General features: G+C 42.6%; 4 protein-coding genes across 7 annotated transcripts in view; 2 read left to right on the forward strand and 2 right to left on the reverse strand.

The window, feature by feature from the left end:
- znf710b (zinc finger protein 710b) overlaps positions 1–5990 on the forward strand; it is a 7212-nt gene extending 1222 nt beyond the window's left edge. Inside the window, exons 2-5 of the mRNA XM_062471237.1 lie at positions 899–2440; positions 3386–3577; positions 4200–4371; positions 4510–5990. Coding sequence (XP_062327221.1) covers positions 941–2440; positions 3386–3577; positions 4200–4371; positions 4510–4691 — 2046 coding nt within the window. The 5' untranslated portion in view covers positions 899–940 and the 3' untranslated portion in view covers positions 4692–5990. The remainder of the gene's footprint in view (positions 1–898; positions 2441–3385; positions 3578–4199; positions 4372–4509) is intronic.
- A 1518-nt stretch (positions 5991–7508) lies between these two features.
- LOC134027751 (isocitrate dehydrogenase [NADP], mitochondrial) lies at positions 7509–11795 on the reverse strand. 3 transcript variants are annotated; one of them, XR_009931468.1, is made up of 11 exons: positions 11549–11795; positions 10761–10852; positions 10421–10586; positions 10169–10329; positions 9416–9559; positions 9179–9315; positions 8942–9093; positions 8565–8677; positions 8350–8484; positions 8181–8273; positions 7509–7596 (listed from the first exon to the last, which is right to left on the reverse strand). XR_009931468.1 is itself a non-coding variant. In XM_062470817.1 (11 exons), the coding sequence occupies exons 1-11, from the start codon at positions 11664–11666 to the stop codon at positions 7512–7514; spliced, it is 1359 nt and encodes a 452-aa protein (XP_062326801.1). In that variant the 5' UTR covers positions 11667–11794; the 3' UTR covers positions 7509–7511. The 3 variants fall into 3 exon arrangements, 2 of the variants coding, with proteins under 2 accessions (XP_062326801.1, XP_062326802.1); XM_062470817.1 differs by having other exon boundaries at positions 8387–8484; positions 11549–11794; XM_062470818.1 differs by lacking the exon at positions 11549–11795 and adding an exon at positions 11029–11055 and having other exon boundaries at positions 8387–8484.
- A 640-nt stretch (positions 11796–12435) lies between these two features.
- tmed3 (transmembrane p24 trafficking protein 3) lies at positions 12436–14081 on the reverse strand. The gene is made up of 3 exons (XM_062470822.1): positions 13791–14081; positions 13389–13628; positions 12436–13268 (listed from the first exon to the last, which is right to left on the reverse strand). The coding sequence occupies exons 1-3, from the start codon at positions 13932–13934 to the stop codon at positions 13035–13037; spliced, it is 618 nt and encodes a 205-aa protein (XP_062326806.1). The 5' UTR covers positions 13935–14081; the 3' UTR covers positions 12436–13034.
- Positions 14082–14141: 60 nt separating this feature from the next.
- Positions 14142–17077, forward strand: si:ch211-107o10.3 (uncharacterized protein LOC407663 homolog). Of its 2 annotated transcripts, XM_062470821.1 has the most exons (9): positions 14142–14398; positions 14582–14690; positions 14793–14933; positions 15031–15222; positions 15530–15691; positions 15872–15988; positions 16088–16292; positions 16598–16724; positions 16901–17077. In XM_062470821.1, the coding sequence occupies exons 2-8, from the start codon at positions 14618–14620 to the stop codon at positions 16692–16694; spliced, it is 987 nt and encodes a 328-aa protein (XP_062326805.1). In that variant the 5' UTR covers positions 14142–14398; positions 14582–14617; the 3' UTR covers positions 16695–16724; positions 16901–17077. The 2 variants fall into 2 exon arrangements, with proteins under 2 accessions (XP_062326805.1, XP_062326803.1); XM_062470819.1 differs by having other exon boundaries at positions 16598–17077.
- The last annotated feature ends 273 nt before the right edge of the window (positions 17078–17350 follow it).

Consider the following 17350-nt stretch of genomic DNA (forward strand, 5'->3'; position numbering starts at 1 on the left):
TCTTGCCCTGTCTCTCTCTCTGTTCTCTTTTTCTCTGACTGTGAGTGAGTGAGTGATTGAGTATACCATCAAGTATCCACATCCACTGCCTCCCATTGGTGCACTAAACAGAGAGGATTAGGATGTGATTTCTTGTAGTTTTTATTATTTCTGCGATCTGAGATGTATTCTTCATCCACAGTTCTAGTCCATCCACAGTCAGCATCTGAAAGTGTTGCCCAGCAGACTTCCTATAGATGTTCACCTAAAGAACTGACAGGTGCAGTTAGTCTCTCCTGACTTCCAGCTTAACTGTGAAAGAGAGCATTTGGAAGTAGGTGAATCGGTGGTCGACTGAATGAAACATTCTGATAGAAGGACAGCTAAGATCTACTTCATCTGTGTACATAAAGGACACATCTCTAATTAATTTCTACAGACTGGGTACTTTATTTGGGACGCTGGTATCACCAGCCATAGTTATTCAAGGCTTACTTTTGACATCAGAATTGTTTTTGCATTTAATGTATTTATTAGCACAGGGCATGGCTTTGTTTTTAAGCATGTTGTCTCCTTATAAAGCAGTGATAATAAGAGTATTAGTGAGGGTGAGATTGCTAAGGGGGATGTTTGATGGCTTCTGCCTTTTCCCTCTTCCTAAATTTGACTCTCGTTATTGATGGCCTCTGAACACAAAGCTTCAAAATAGGCTGAAATAACAGTAAGCGCTTGCTGTGCCAAAGAAGTCTTCCTGTACATATGCATACGTCTTTTCCCCTACAATTGCCTAGGATGAGAGAGACAATCCTGGAATCCCTTTGCTGTTGACACCTAGGGCCTAATTTGCCAGAATACATTCGATTGTGAAGACGGCCTAATTGCTCCCCTGCAGTGATGACTGACTGTGTGTGTGTTTCAGGAGGAGGCGAGCCGGCGCCTGGATAGATGTGAGCCCAAGGTGATGGCCAGGCAGGTGGACGCGGGCACACAGACAGACCCCGTAGTAGTGCTGTCTCTGGCCCAGGCCGCTGTTCTGGGTCTCATATCACAGAATGAAGTATTTGGTGCCACTATTGCCCCCAACGGATTCTACACTGGAGAGCCCAAAGAATCGCCCGCACCCCCAGTAGACGGAGTCGACTACGAATACGCAGACCAATTAATAGGGGCCAACGGAGACTATCTCGGAGACAACATAGGAGAAGAAGGCCACATGCAGCCCAGTTGCAGCCAGAGGAGGTGGCAGGGGCCTCCCCCAGACGGAAAAATGGTAGGGCCTGACCGCCATCCAGGAGTCCACATAGACGGATCGTCCCATGTTAAAGGGGAGGTGGTGAACTCCGGCCTGACGTCCTGTGTTCACATGCTGAATAACCTTGCTCCCAGAGGAGGGCTGGTGCAAGTGGACCCGGCGACCCTAAGAGGCGCCCACAAAAACTGCTCCGAGTGTGAGAGGGACGCGCAAACCCAGCAGGCAAACGCTCATCCACACGCTCCGGCGCAGGTGAGCCACCGAGCAGAGACGGCACACCGGGGTGCGCAGGGGCACCACCGGGGCATGGGGCCCAGCCGCGGGCGGGTGGAAAACGAGGAGGTGGAGCACGGGAACAGCATGATGAAGCCCGGTCAGGAGGAGGAGATGAGCAGCTACTTCCAGTCGTCCGAGGTGGGGAGCTACGACTCCGGAGAGATGGGCATGGCAGGAGACTACGACGAGAACAGCCAGGGCATGATGTGGAGCGAGGGCGTGGAGGCGAACGGGAGCGGAGCCAGTGTAGCGCCTCCACCTCACCGGCGCCACGGCGGCCGGAGGGTCGACCGCCTGGACATTAACATCCAGATCGACGAGTCCTACTGCGTGGACGTTGGGGACGGCCTGAAGCGCTGGAAGTGCCGCATGTGCGACAAGTCGTACACGTCCAAGTACAACCTGGTTACCCACATCCTGGGCCACAACGGCATCAAGCCGCACGCGTGCCCCCACTGTGGCAAGCTCTTCAAGCAGCCCAGCCACCTCCAGACCCACCTGCTCACCCACCAGGGCACCAGGCCTCACAAGTGCACCGTCTGCAAGAAAGGCTTCACCCAGACCAGCCACCTGAAGAGGCACATGCTGCAACACTCGGACGTCAAGCCCTACAGCTGCCGCTTCTGCCGCCGAGGCTTCGCCTACCCCAGCGAGCTGCGGGCCCACGAGGTGAAACACGAGCGAGGCCGCTGTCACGTCTGCTCGCAGTGCGGCATGGAGTTCCCCACTTACGCCCACCTCAAGCGCCACCAGACCAGCCACCAGGGGCCCCACACCTTTCAGTGCACCGAGTGCAACAAGTCATTTGCATACCGTAGCCAGCTGCAAAACCATCTCCTGAAGCACCAGAGCCCAAGGCCTTACACCTGCTCCCAGTGCGGCCTGGAGTTTGTGCAGCTCCACCACCTCCGGCAGCACTCGCTCACTCATAAGGTACTGACACCGCCGGACATCGCTCCCATTCAGACTCAATGACTGCTGTGGCCACACAGTGTAATGTAATGTGTTGTACATAGTCTGTAGACTGTTAGGTTTGTTTATGACATGAATTACAGTGGCGAGTGACCAAAAAAACAAAAAAAACGGGAGCGCCAAATGGAAGGCAACGCTTCAATTGTCCAATGGGCTTCCTTTGTTCATCTTCTGTCCTTCATCTCCAGTCATCTAAGTGAACTGGACAGGTAAGACCACATGCCCTGACAGTCCTCCGCCATCTCCCTTCCTTATATGTCTGTTGTCTGGCCAATCCAGACGAAGATACGGACATGAAGAGAGGAAGGCGACCAAATACCATTTGAGATTTTGTATCTGCCGTCTGTTCCCCGTGTTACATTAGGACCTTCTTAAGTGGAAAGTTAGTCCTCCTTGTCATGTCCTTCATGAAAATGAGATGACATCATCCCTACTTAGCTGAGACAAAAGACAAATACACGAGTCTTGTAGTAATTTCCAGCAGTCCACAACATGAAACAGTGTATAGAATGTGGGCTTCTAGCTTTATGAGTGCTTAAAAATCTAAAAGGAGCCAACGATAAACCCAGTGCAGTGAGTGTTCTCCTTTGTGGTGATTATTTGTCTGGCAGTGAGACTGGCAGTCACTGCTCCTCCTGGTGGTGGTTTAGGGAAATGGTTTGAGAACATACAGTGGGTGGAGTGACAGCTGGACTGATGTCTGGCAGGATTGGTAGTAAAAATAAGAAAATATATGAGTCTTTGATCTTCATAAACTAGACAACACAAACAAAATATAGAATTAATCCGTTATTTTTTCTATTAACTACACCTGTTATTTTGTCCTAAATGTGCAATTACTCTGCAGCTGTATTTGGTGTTTGATCCCCCCTCCTGATTGACCTTTTTTATATTTGTGTTTGTCAGGGCATGAAAGGGCACAAGTGTGATGTGTGTTCACGTGAGTTCACGCTGTCTGCCAACCTGAAGAGACACATGCTGATTCATAACAGCATCCGGCCCTTCCAGTGTCATGTCTGCTTCAAGAGCTTCATCCAAAAGCAGACCCTAAAAACCCACATGATCGTCCATCTACCGGTCAAACCATTCAAATGCAAGGTGAGGTCAAATGTAACTGCAGGGACATTGATAGTGTTGAAGTGGTATCCATGTTTCTTATATACTATTATTCTTCATTAGACCAATACGCTGTTCTTATTGGTCCAGAGAAGTTCTAAGAAGTCCGCAAAACTGTTTGCAGACTTCTGAAAGTTCGCAGAGGTCTGCAAACGTTTTTACGGACCTAGCAACGGTTGCCTTGGAGATTTTGACAACAGGGCGTCTGCTTTTTCGTTTTTCTGCCAGATTTTTGTTGTAGTATATAAGAAACCAAATATACACTATGGTCTCGGTCACATTTACATTTGGTCATTTAGCAGACGCTCTTATCCAGAGCGACTTACAGTAATTACAGGGACATTCCCCTGAGGCAAGTAGGGTGAAGTGCCTTGCCCAAGGACACACCGTCATTTGGCATGGCCGGGAATCGAACCATGGACCTTCTGATTACTAGCCTGATTCTTTAACCGCTCAGCCACCTGACTCCCTCCCGGTCAACAAACGTTTTAACAAATCTTTGCTTACTAAGGCGTTTGCAGACCTGACGAAAAGTCTATATTTGCAGTTTATGTCTGTTAGAGACACTCAGAAAATAGATAAAGTGTCCTTTATTGTTTTCCAGGTGTGTGGAAAGTCCTTTAACAGAATGTACAACCTCCTGGGCCACATGCACCTCCATGCTGGCAGCAAACCCTTCAAGTGCCCTTACTGCTCCAGCAAGTTCAACCTGAAGGGCAACCTTAGCCGACACATGAAGGTCAAGCATGGCATGGATGTCTCACCAGATGGCCCAGGTGAGGTTTACTATCCTTGTTTTATTCACGTGCCTATCCATCTGTACACTATTAGGTGTGGTTTTGCAGGGGGTTGTTCTTCTCACTGCCAGATTCAGTGCTGCTTAGTAAATGCTTTGTTTATATATTTTTTTACAGATAACCTTCCTGAAATGGAAGGCCAGGGGCAATACTCAGAGGACAACTTTGGCTTTGCATCACCTGACAGTATGGACAATAGCGGCTCTCAAAACCTTACTAAACTTACTACAGCCAACATGGATGACATGGAGGAGTATTATAACTTTGGGAAGGACACTAGCAGCTACACTACACCCTAAGTAGTGTATTCTGGATTCAGAGAACTTGGAATTTACGAGACAAAATGGCTACCCTGGCAGTAAGACAATGGGTGGGTTTCAGCCCCCTCCAAGAGCCAGAACTAATGGACCCAAATTGGGGGTGGGGTGGGGGGGTGGGGGGGGGTTAGGCTCAAGAAGATGCACTTCAAGGGAGCCATTTGGGTTTGTCTCTGATGGGAGCGACTGTGAGACTGTTGACTGTCTGGTGGCTCTATAAATAAACGGACCACCATTTCACTGAACAGTTTGAAAGGACAGTCCAACCTGTACCTTGATATGTTGTGTTCTATGTATCGAGTACTTAACATGAAAAATGTTAATGGTTTTGCGGAGCCATCCTACTTAAATTTGATGTGCTAGAAGTTTGTTTACCATTTCATTATTCACCAAAATGTATGCCCTTATATTTTTTATTGAAGAAAGTGCCAGATAGTATTTTCAACAAAACCTACACCCTCTGAAAGATATTTAGACACGTACTATATGTGTGTATCAGATACAAAGTCACAACATATTCAGTCATAGATTTGAATGCTTCTCTTACTCAAAACGTCCTAATAGGTAAGTAGTCACCTTCATGAGCCAGGAACAGAAGGAGCCTGTTAGTGCACATGACATAGGTTTTGTGAGCTGATGTCAGGGCTCCACTTACCAAAGTTGCTATTGCTTCATGTTGGTTACTACTACAACCACTGTCAGCTGACATGTGAAGCTCTCCTACTGTACAAACAACATTGCATTGTTCAGTGTTCACCACCACACCTTTCTTCACTTGATTTAGCTATACATTAATCCTCCCTGTAGTGGAAATACTGTGCTAGTTTTTGAATACTTACTGATTACAATGCACTTTTCATCAAAAGATTTTCAGTGAAAATGTTCTTCGAGGTGACCCTGAGAGAACTTGGCCTTTAAGGAAAAGAGGAGCGGGCATCAAGTGTATCCCAGTCACCCTTATGGCAATATTCCTTTATAAAGACAGTTCTGCCTTTTTCAATAGACTTACCTGCGGTTTTAATTATCTTGAACTTTCTTGTTGGTAAAAACAAATGGTAACTGAGCCATTTGGAGGGAGAATGAGTGGTATGTTTGTTTCAGTTACAGCACTATGTTTCCGTTTTGGGGAGACACCTTACTCCCCCTGACCTGCCATGCAGGTCAGCCTTGATATGCACACTAAACATGAGAAATGGTATACTAGTCTTTTTGGAATGAGGAATATCAAACTGAAAACCTCATAGAAATTGTTATTTAATAAAGGTTCTCTAGTTTAAATGGCTCGAGTTTGTGTCTGCATAGATTATTTTCTACTTCATGTAATTGTGTATGTGTTGGTATGTCTTTGCCTCTCAAACATTCAGCCGTGCAAAATTAGTGCTGGTAGTAATTTCTGACAAGATTATGACAAAATAGCCCCACCTGCTGTTTAGATTTGTATATAACACTATGGATAAACTGTCGTCATCCGAAACAAGTAAACCAGGTCGCGATGGCCTTCAGTGTGCCCCCTTCTGGTGAACTGACTTCCAGAACATAAACGTAGCAGTGAGCATCAACAATGAACAGTGACATGTTTTTGTTATGTTGGTTCATTAGTCTTAGCTTTAACTTTGAATTTGACAGAATTTAATGACTATGAGGTTAGTGCAGACATTGAATGTGAGCATATTACTACACACAGCTGATTAACTGTTTAGAATCAGAAACAAAAGAAATTCAACTATCAGAAACAAAAGAAATTCAACTATCTAAAACTATTTAAATATAAAATATTACAAATATTGAAACTCCAGTCCTCTTTTACATTTAGAGCACCACAAGTCTTTGTGTCCTTTACTCCCTTTTAGTTGCTTTTTATCTAACTGTAACCTGGCTTTTCTGTTTTTCAGCTTTAAAAGTAGTTTGCAATGTGCAATATGTTTTGTTGGTTGATCGTTGGCCTGGTGCTACACTCAAAGATTTTCTTGTTAATAATGAACCAAAAAATGATTTGGGCATGCCAAGTATTTTTCATGAGCCTCAACCCACCCACGTTACATAGCACGTACACTGCTATGTTTCCCATGTCACATTCTAACACCACTATCCAAAGTCAAATGCGAAGCCTAGTATTTGTATATAAACAGCTCTTATGTCAAAACAGGTCTTATATACACAAATAATTGTACCCTAAAATGAAGGCAAATACAAAAGGTGTTTGAATTTCTAATTAGTTCATCTAAAATGGAAGACAAGTCCCCCTTTCCACCCTATACTCATGGTGGCATAAGGTAGAAATAGACTCATTGGTAAGTGAACAGAGAGGTACATAGATGATGTATCACATTTAACATCCAGTCTTATCTAAATACACACCTACTAAAACATGTGGGATTGGCAGTCCAAAGGTGTATGATTCAACTTGCAGCAAACGTTTTCAGCTATCCAGCTAGAGACACAATCATGTGACAAATACAAAAGCTGAACTTTCAAACTTGATAACGCATTAATTCATCATGTTGTTCATACAGCATTTATTTGGAATGAGTAACTAGTTGAACATACAAGAATTAAACTTCATCGTAATGGTCTTTCAAGTTAACTCAACAGTTAATACACAAAATACAGTATTGGACAACAAGTATGTTTTTACAAAACACCTTTAGGAAAAGAGAAGGCAGAGGAGCACCAAAACACTATCTGACTCTTCAAATATCAAACGGCACAAACATTGTTCCCTCAAAACAGGATACAAATATTCCTACAAATGTGGAGTAGAAATGAGGTACAAAACTGCAGACGGATTTTCTTTTCATATTTTTACTTTCCCAGTGCTTTGTCCAGGTTGGTCTTTATGGCATCCAGGAAGTCAGATGTGTTGACATAATGTTCATTGAGCTTGCAGCTGCAAAGACACAGAAATACAGTTTATTTAGAAACTAACCACCGTTTATTGTAACTTGTTTAACTGCATGCTCTTATGGTTCTTCCCTTTGGGGTCTTCATGTTTTGGCTGCCCGCAATGTTTGGGGCTATCTCGTTGTTATGATCAGTGACCTATGCACTTTTGTAAAGCTCTCTTGGAAGTCGCTTTGGATAAAAGCGTCTGTTAAATGCATAAATGTAAATGTTTACCAATAATTTGGGTCTACACACTTCATGTTGAATTGGTAAGTCAGGAGTTCCCAAACTTCACATAAATCAAAGATTTTTAAATGAGAAAGTCACAGCCTCAGCATGATATTTTTTGCAGCATGAATAACAGTTGAGCCACATTCTCATTTTGAAAGACTTTGTAAGAATTATATACAAATTGAAGAATGCAACAACATTTTCTGCTATACATCAGCCATGGATCCAAACACATTCAAGGTTCATGTTCTGTTTTCAACCATTTGCCATTATTATACTTTTTTTAAATTTCATAAACTTTCAAGGACCGTGGGAACCCTGGGTAACTGAGTAGCATTCTAAAACTAAAAAACTCACTTGGCAAGGCCATGGATGCAGCCTGCAAGGTCCTTGGTCATCACACCACTCTCCACAGTCTCCACACACACCCTCTCCAAAGTCTGAGAGAATCTGGAGGAGAACATAGAACAATCAGTGTTTGTTTAATGTTTACTGTCCCCGCTTTGTAAAAAGGCAGTTACGCAACTGTGCTGTAGTTGAAAATGAGTATCTCCAGTCATCACTTTATTAAGTCAGGGTTTCCATCCAGCTTCCCTCTGTGCTCAAGACCCCTTGTCCAAGCAAAGATGCTGGCAATTGGGTTGGTGCTAGTGGGCCGTCCCTGGAATAGAATTAGAAAAGCATTCAGAAATGGTTAGAATTGCGTGTCAAAAACATCCGGCAGTGTTGACTGGGCCTTACCCTCTGGTGCTCGCGGAAGTGCCTGGTCACCGTGCCGTGGGCCGCCTCGGCCTCGATGGTCTTGCCATCTGGGCACACTAGCACTGAGGTCATCAGGCCCAGGGAGCCAAAGCCTACAGACGTGTAGAGTAAAACAAGACTAAATTAATACCTTGTAGCAGATCCAATCCCATGGTAAATCAAGTTCATAAAGGAGGTAGAGGGTAAGTCCACAGTGTTTATGATGTGAGTAACGGAGTGATGTGCAGTGGATCCATGACAGGTTATAGAGTGGACGTGGCCGCCAATTCAGGCATTCGGCACTTTGAAATTCAGAGACAACAAGTGGGTAAATCTGCGTAACTTCTGAGGTTAAGCTTGACGGCCTTCTGCCTCACCCTGAGCCAGAATGTCTGACTGAACGTCTCCATCATAGTTCTTGCATGCCCACACAAAACCTCCGGAGGATTTGAGGACCTGGGCAACCATGTCATCAATTAGGCGGTGCTCATACCAGATCTTCAGGCTGTCAAACTCTGGTTTGTAGTTCCTGCAGGAAACGGTCTATTTTAACATTATACTCGGTTCACATGGTAGTGGGCTTTAAGTGAAGTATATTATCACGCAAGTCTTACGCCTCAAAGATTTCTTGGAAGATGTCTTTGAACCTCCCATCGTAAGCCTTGAGAATTGTGTTCTTGGTGCTCATGTAGAGAGGCCACTTCTTCTGGATAGCATACTGGAAGCAGCTGTGGGCAAATCCACTGATGGACTAGAGAAACAAAAAAGTAAGTAAACTGTGACCTGACTGACAGCTGTAATGACATTGATTGGCAGCCCCTGTAATTAACATCCAATAAGACCACGCTCACCTCATCAGTGTTGTACATGCCCATTCCACAGCCACCAGAGGGGAAATCATACACCTCCCACTCTTTCCCTTTGCTTCCATCACTTGGGGTGAACACCATTTTAAACTTTCCAGGCTGGGTAATAACAAAGTCTGTGGCCTTGTACTGTATAAAGAAATGAAGTCAAATACAGGCACCTGGCATTCTTCAAGAATCATCAACATCCTCAAATAGTATGCGCATAGTGTTGAAGTTAATCTGCTGAATGCTGCCAAGCATCAAGTGACCAACAGTTCTCGGGCTCCAAGTTTAATACAAGCTTGCAGGCAAGAACAGTGTTGAAAAATAGTGAATGAACAGTCTTTCGTGTAGCATGAAAAGAGCCCTATCTGGCTTTCCCAGATATGACCCTCAACTAAGGGTTGTAAATCAGGTGCTAGCTCGTACTGTTCCTTTTCACTCCCAACTCAGGAGAAGTCATCAGTAAACCTAAATAGTCACAGTCCTTAAAATGTATACGTCTTTGTCCTACTTCAACACAATCTATAAATCGTATAACTGACACTTTTTTATACAATGGCAGAGGCCTACACGTTCCAATCTAGGTTACATCATTCCAATCACACCTCTAAGTATATACTTATACAAAACATCATAACAGGGTTATATTCACTGTATGCACTCATTTACCTTTTAACCATCTCAAATAAACAGAAGTATAATTGCAGGGCCAATTTGGTCATTCCCCAACAATAGCTGACTTATCTACAGTACCTGATCACCAAAAGCATGTCTGCCAATTGTGATAGGCTGCGTCCAACCGGGTACAAGACGGGGTATGTTCTTGCAGATGATAGGCTCACGGAAGACAGTGCCTCCCAAAATGTTCCGGATGGTTCCATTGGGGCTCTTCCACATGTTTTTCAGCTTGAACTCTGAGGATATGCATTAAGATTCATGTTGAGAAGGGATGCACAATTTTATTTGACATCAATCTTTTGCCAGCATGGTGGCCAGACAACATACCCTCCATTCTGTCCTCGTCAGGGGTGATGGTGGCACACTTGACTGCCACGTTGTATTGTTTGGTGGCAAGTGCAGAGTCAATCGTGACCTGGTCATTAGTCTGGTCACGATATGGCAGTCCCAGATCATAGTATTTCAGCTCCACATCAACATTAGAGAGGATAAGCTGTAGAAGCACATCGCAAAGTAAATAAGTTAAAAAAAATGAAAAGATGCCTATCGATATTTTTCTAGGCCTACCCAAAAACATATTTTTTTGTCTACGCCCCTGGGACAGATGCAACATATTTACAACTGGGCTCAACATGAATAAGATCCTGATAGTTGTAAGTTAGGGTACCTTCTCTTTGATGAACTCCCATATGATGCGTGTCATCTCATCTCCATCCATCTCCACCACAGGCTGGTCAACCTTGATACGTTTAGTAGCATCTATAATGATTCAATATGAGATTTTGACATGTGCAAAATAATAAGAATATTCTGATTAGGATGTTAGGGAAGGGAAAAGAGCATAAACCATTTTTCTACATATCTCATAGTCTACATCTACATTTGTCATAACTTGTCCAACCAGTCAATTATACGAAAAGAATGTCGCACCACACCTTACATCTGCCCATTCCCTTCCTTGTGCCAGTCTGACAGGCACCGATATCCTTTACCCTCTGCCAGTTTATGCGTTTGCTTAACTACTTGGTCACGCTGCCCAGTAGGAAAAACACAAGCTTGACAAACTGTTAGTTACCTTTCCTGATGTCTACTTGTCCTCACGTGTGACTGTCTGGAGTAAACCGTACGCTAAATGTGCATTCTAAATGCTTGTCAAGCTTATTAGATAACAGCCTTGAGTTAAATGTGGCTTGTTAGTGAAAAATAGGACTGCCTTAATTGTATGGTTGTTGTTTTTGGCTAATGTATCATAATATAACGCCACGCACCATAGTGTACGTGCCACGCATCATATTGATAGCTATCTGACCCATCTGCTACCTTCTAATGTTTGGCTCAATATAACGATAGCTTTCTGACATTTTCAAAACAAAAGCAGAAGACATTATTAAGCCCATTCAAACAAACTAGCTAAACACAAACTACCCTACGTGCAACATGATTCAGTTGACTCACAGTTCCTCTGTTGTACATTTTGGTAAACTACGGCAGGCGCGAGCACTGCGGGATTTTCCGACAGTGAAGCGGCAGCACATCTTGAGATGGAGCAAAGAGCCCTCAGGTACCCTGCCATGGTCGACTGCAACTGTTTTCGGACACCGCTGAACTAGATTGCCCACTTTATAAATGAGTGAACAACTAACCGGTAAATAAACGAGGTTACAAAAATATATGGGCGGATATAATTCACACCACGTCAGCGTCTACTCAAACGGAACCTCTCATGGCCAATCAGTTACATGCTTTCGACATTCATGCATTTCTCGTGCTCTTTCACGTTGATGTCCCAATTAGTAGGCTATTATTTAAGTTAAAGTTTTTACGTTTCCAGTAACCTTGTTATTTTTTTTGTTTAACTGACATGACTGGGAATTTCCTTATCTGATAGTAAACCGTTGAATTGCCAAAACTTTACAAATAAATATACTACCGACTCAACTCGAGTAAAATTGCCCTATGAAGGTGGGCGTGGCTGACTGCCTCAAATCTCCTCGTATGCTATATCCCCCTCTACAGGAACATGGGAATGTACAGTGTATTAAGTAGATACATCAATAGCCATAGAGACGTTGTACGGGGACAATTTTATATGACTTTTAAGGCCACTACGTGTTATTTTATTGGGACTGGAATGTTTTAGTGAGAAGGGAGGCATGAAATGTTGCATCTGCTACCACTTGATGGGGTCATGTAGATTACACACACACACACACACTGAAGTTGTCCAGTTTATAATGTGGTCTGGACATTTTAAGGTTGTAAATTGTCATCATAGGTACTGTGTCAGTTTTGGATAAAGGATTTCTGTCATAGAGTTTATAAATAAAAAATCAAATAAAAAGTACTTTCAGTAACATTTTTATGGCTTCGGAAATTTGATGTGAATTAAAAAAATAATACAGACCATTCAAAAAAGGATAATAAAGCACATTTAACAAATACTGGTACTAAGAAAAACATACAAGTATGTATGTATGTAACAGCAAAACAAAAACTATATCTTGTATTTAATTGCACTTACAAACCCCTGATCAGGTTATGATGCTATCATGTACATTAAGTGTATGTTCAAAAGAGTCCAAAGTAACAAAATGCAAAGATTGCACATAAATTAACATAATCAAGTGAAACATAAAACAGCATCATATAGCACTGAAAAATAAACAAGCCAGACATCGCTCTTTGGTAACTAATCATGTGCCACAATTTTTTCTGAAATAGTTCAAACAAATTTTACATAATGGGTAAAAAAGACAAAAAACAGCTGAGAACCCATTAAGTGCATCTACAATGATGTGCTCTAAGAGTTGCATTTTTTTAGGAGATGAGAATTCACAACTGTATCGTACTACAGATATCCTTGTCAAGTAGTTTTGTAGAACCATTCAGATTGCTTTAACGGTTTCAGGACCATATAGTTCAAAGGAGGATGGCCAAGTGACTAAGTGGGGGCTGCCACAGTGCCTTTTTTGTCACTGAAGAAACTTTTAAGCATCAGGACTTGCCCGATGCTGACCGCAAATAGAATGAAGGTCTCTCCAATGGACCAGTAGCTCACTCGTTCATGAAGGTCTTCTGCCCGGATACGGTCATGTGCCTCCCGTAGCCTGTACCACTTTTGAGAGTCAGACACCACCTTAAGAATTTCATGGATAGAGAGGCACGCTGACTCCATCTGAAATATAGATTGTTTTGAGAAAATGTAACTTTTTTTCTAATATGAAGCATTAGAGAGCCTTTCAGCATTAAATATGGAACCTGGCAACGCTTAACGGACAGTTGTTCTGAAGTTTACCTGGGTCAGTGCTGTGGCTTTGTTAGGGAGAAATGGCCTCTCATCCCCTGCCCGGAAGTCCAGGTAAACTATTTTGTGGGAAAATGTGGAGAATTCATTGCTGAAGCAGACTTTGTAAACACCTTTCATGGTTGTGGTGTGAGAAAAACTGTCATATTGCTTCTTCCTATCCTGATAGAGGACATTGCTCAAAGGATCTGTGACAAAGCAGTCCACATCATAGTTTCCCCCTGCAATTACCTAAAGAGGAAGGGAGAAAAGTATTAGGAATATAAGTCAACCAGGGTGTTCAATCCTTCATGTAGGCTACGTGTTTAAACCTTGTCTAGACAAAAATCGAACTAAAATCAACCACGCTAAAAATGAATATGACTCCAAACAGCGTTATCTAAAATCACTTACTTGAAAGTCTATGTCAAATCTCACGCCAATCTCAAGTTCTTCGTAGAAACATTGCTTTTCGTTGTCCGGTAATTCAAACGTTAACTCTGTGCTACAAACAAAGATAACATGTAACATCAAACTGCAAAGTCCAAGGTAACGCATGATGCAGCTAAATAATAGGAGAGCAAAACTTTAAAATATTTACTGTCACAATTACAAGGTACACCGTTTTAGGAGACAGAATTATTCCTTGCAGTGAATGTGACATACGAGGCTCAAAAACTTTTCTGATATCAACCTCAACTGACGTGGCATGGTATTAAACCCCTTCCGGGTCACGGTGCTTCTTCATAATGTAAACAAGTGAGCCTGGTTGACGCGAACGCTGACGTTGACTCACAGCAAAGAATTCTTATGTAATGTTTCTACTTTTTCTATGGTATTGTAAAACTGCTATTAATGAATAAATTGATTCATAAAATTACAAAAATTAAGTTAAAAATGTATTACAAAAAGACTCACAGCACAGGGACAACTACCGTGGGAGGGACTTGACCATAGCCTCGACTTGACAGTTTACTATGAAAGATCAGTGGTGACTGCAGTCACAGATAGCGGTTTGAGAGGTAGGCTAATGCATTACTGTTTGAGAGAGTGTACCTGTAAATTGACAAATGGCCATGTATGCATTTCACGGAATCCTATATGTTTACAGCGTTATGTAAAGTTAAAGTTTAGATGTTGAGATGCAGAGCCTGTGCTAGAGATGTCGTTCAGCTGTCAGTTTACTTGTTTTCCTATTTTAACAGAAGAACATCCAAATCAAGGCCTATATAATATTAAATATGCAGAACGTGATGGATTTAAAGCAGTTTGCGGAGGAACATGCCACTGGTCTTGCAGTCGCCCTTATCGCAGGTAAATCTAACTTTGTAAGCTACAGCCTGTATTAGTACATCAAATGTAGGTTGGACGTTTGAAGATCTGGATTTGTAATTATTTTTTTCAATTATCTGACAGGAGTGAGCATTGTGGCCTTGCGCAGATGGAAGGCCGGGGGAATGTGCAGGAGCAAGGCCAGGCTGGATGGCAAAACAGTCCTGATTACAGGGGCCAACACTGGCATTGGGAAAGAGACAGCCATGGACATGGCCCGCAGAGGTGAAACCTTGCGAATTCCCCCAAAGTTGTTCTTTGTAAATCCCCACAAAGAAGTGTTTACTGCTGGTACCCTAACTGCATGCTTGCATGTGTATAGGGGCCAGAGTGCTCCTGGCCTGCAGAGACATGACCAAAGCCAACAAGGCAGCAGACGAGATCAGGAAGAAGACCGGTAATGGGAACGTGGTGGTAAAACATCTGGACCTAACCTCACTGCAGTCAGTCAGGGAGCTGGCCAAAGATATCCTGGAGAACGAGGACAGGCTTGACATCCTTATCAACAATGCAGGTGCAGTACAGTACCACGATTTAGCCATGGCCGTAATCATAATATTTATATTCAAATCTGGTCAAAATGTCCCCCCCAGTATATTGATATAAAAATATAAATACAAATATAATTGTGCTACGCTACAACAGGCAAACACGCACACTTTCCGAAATAAGCATTAAAAAATATATTCATCCCCCCCAATGTTGATTCCATGGCTACAGCCTTGCATTTAGCAAATAGCCTTGATGTCCAGGAAAGTCCAAAAAAAGTCTTATTGTTTTGTTTACTGTGGACTCTTGTTTTTCCAATCCGTTAAATTCAGGAATCATGATGTGCCCCAAATGGAAGACTGTGGATGGCTTTGAGATGCAGTTTGGTGTAAACCACCTTGGACACTTCCTTTTGACCAACTGCCTCTTGGATTTCCTGAAGAAATCCACTCCCAGTCGGGTTGTTAACGTGTCTAGTCTGGCCCACGAGACAGGTAAAAGGGGATTCATGTAAATTCACTAAGAGTTAACAGACCAACCTTAAAAAAAGCATGACAATTTGGTCTGAAAATGTTATTTTAGCTCAAGATTTTTTTATTATTATTTCTTTATTTATGAACTGTTAATCATTGCATGTTAGCTTGTTTGATGATAATACAAAACCTTTTTTACAGGCAAGATCCATTTCGATGACATTAACCTTGACAAAGACTATGACCCTCATGTAAGCTACCTTCAGAGCAAGCTAGCCAACGTTCTCTTCAGTAGAGCGTTAGCAGCCAAACTAAACGGTGGGTTTAACTATATAAATATTTGAGCCCAGACTAAATACGATATTTGAGGTCTCTTAACTTTGTGTATTTTGTTATTTTATGGCGACTTCTCCACAGGTACGGGTGTAACTGTGTACAGCCTTCACCCTGGCATCATCCGTACGGAGCTGGGCCGTCACTTTTTCCCCACCCTAGCCCTGTGGAAGAGGATCTTGGCTGTGCCATTAATTGCACTCATGAAGACGCCCTGGGAAGGGGCTCAGACCACAATTTTTTGTGCTGTGGATGAGAGCCAAGCAAACGTCACTGGCCTGTACTACAGGTCAGTGCATTAGCACTAAATGTTTGTGAAAGGGAATCCCTTCTGTGACACCATTATTAGGGGAATGTCCTTTCTTAAAAAAAACAAAAACACATTTCGAGGTGTTTTTCTCAAACCCTTATTGACCAACAGTAACGAAAACTGATTTAGTTCCTTTTTAATCATGTTTCAAAAGTTATAATAAGTGACGTCCTACTCCCCAAAAACTCCTTCACGTTTTAGAATGAGCAGCTGACAAAGTTTAGAGTCCGTTGTGTACAGATTTGATTTAATTGATCCTATTCTCTCTGTGTTCCCCCGGGCAGTGACTGCGCCCCTAAAGAGGCCGCCCCACAGGGCCGGGATGACGAGGCTGCAACCCGACTGTGGGATCTCAGTGCCTCCATGGTGGGCTTAGCCTAATGGAGTCACTCCACCCATATCCTCAAATAGGTAAAGCTACTGGCACTATTGCAAGCAGGTTTGGATATTTTAGGATCTAAATAAGCATGTTATCAGTGCATGGCTGAAAGAACCACTTATGATATCATTGAATGATGAGATATTGGTTGCTCCATTTATATTGCTAAAGGAAATACTTTAATCTCTATGGTTCTCTGTATCTACAGCTTGCTCTTTGTATAACCTACCAGTATAACATTTCCTGATCCAGTGGGTTGGATGTCAAACATGCAGTGAAACATGATAAAATACCACTACTGGTATGTTTATATTCTAGTTGTAATCCAGTGGTAGGATCATCATTGGATACCTTTAATTTGGAATACATTATTCTTTAATAGTGATATTTTCTAAGATAATTCTTGTATTTTCTCATAATTGATATCAGTTAACAGTTGTTTTTTCTCATGAACATATTCTGCTTTATCTAATAAAGGACAATAAAAAATGCATATGAAACATGGTGGTAGAATCACAATTTTGGAGATAGGTTTGCATGCTCTTCATTGGGTATCTCTTTATTATTTCTCCATACAGTTTACCACCATGTTAATGTGATATCCATTGTTATCACAGATTTTCTCAATCATAGGATGAACCCACCTTCAACTGGACTC

The sequence above is a fragment of the Osmerus eperlanus genome, chromosome 10 (assembly GCF_963692335.1).
Source record: "Osmerus eperlanus chromosome 10, fOsmEpe2.1, whole genome shotgun sequence".
In the NCBI taxonomy this organism is placed as follows: Eukaryota; Metazoa; Chordata; class Actinopteri; order Osmeriformes; family Osmeridae; genus Osmerus; species Osmerus eperlanus.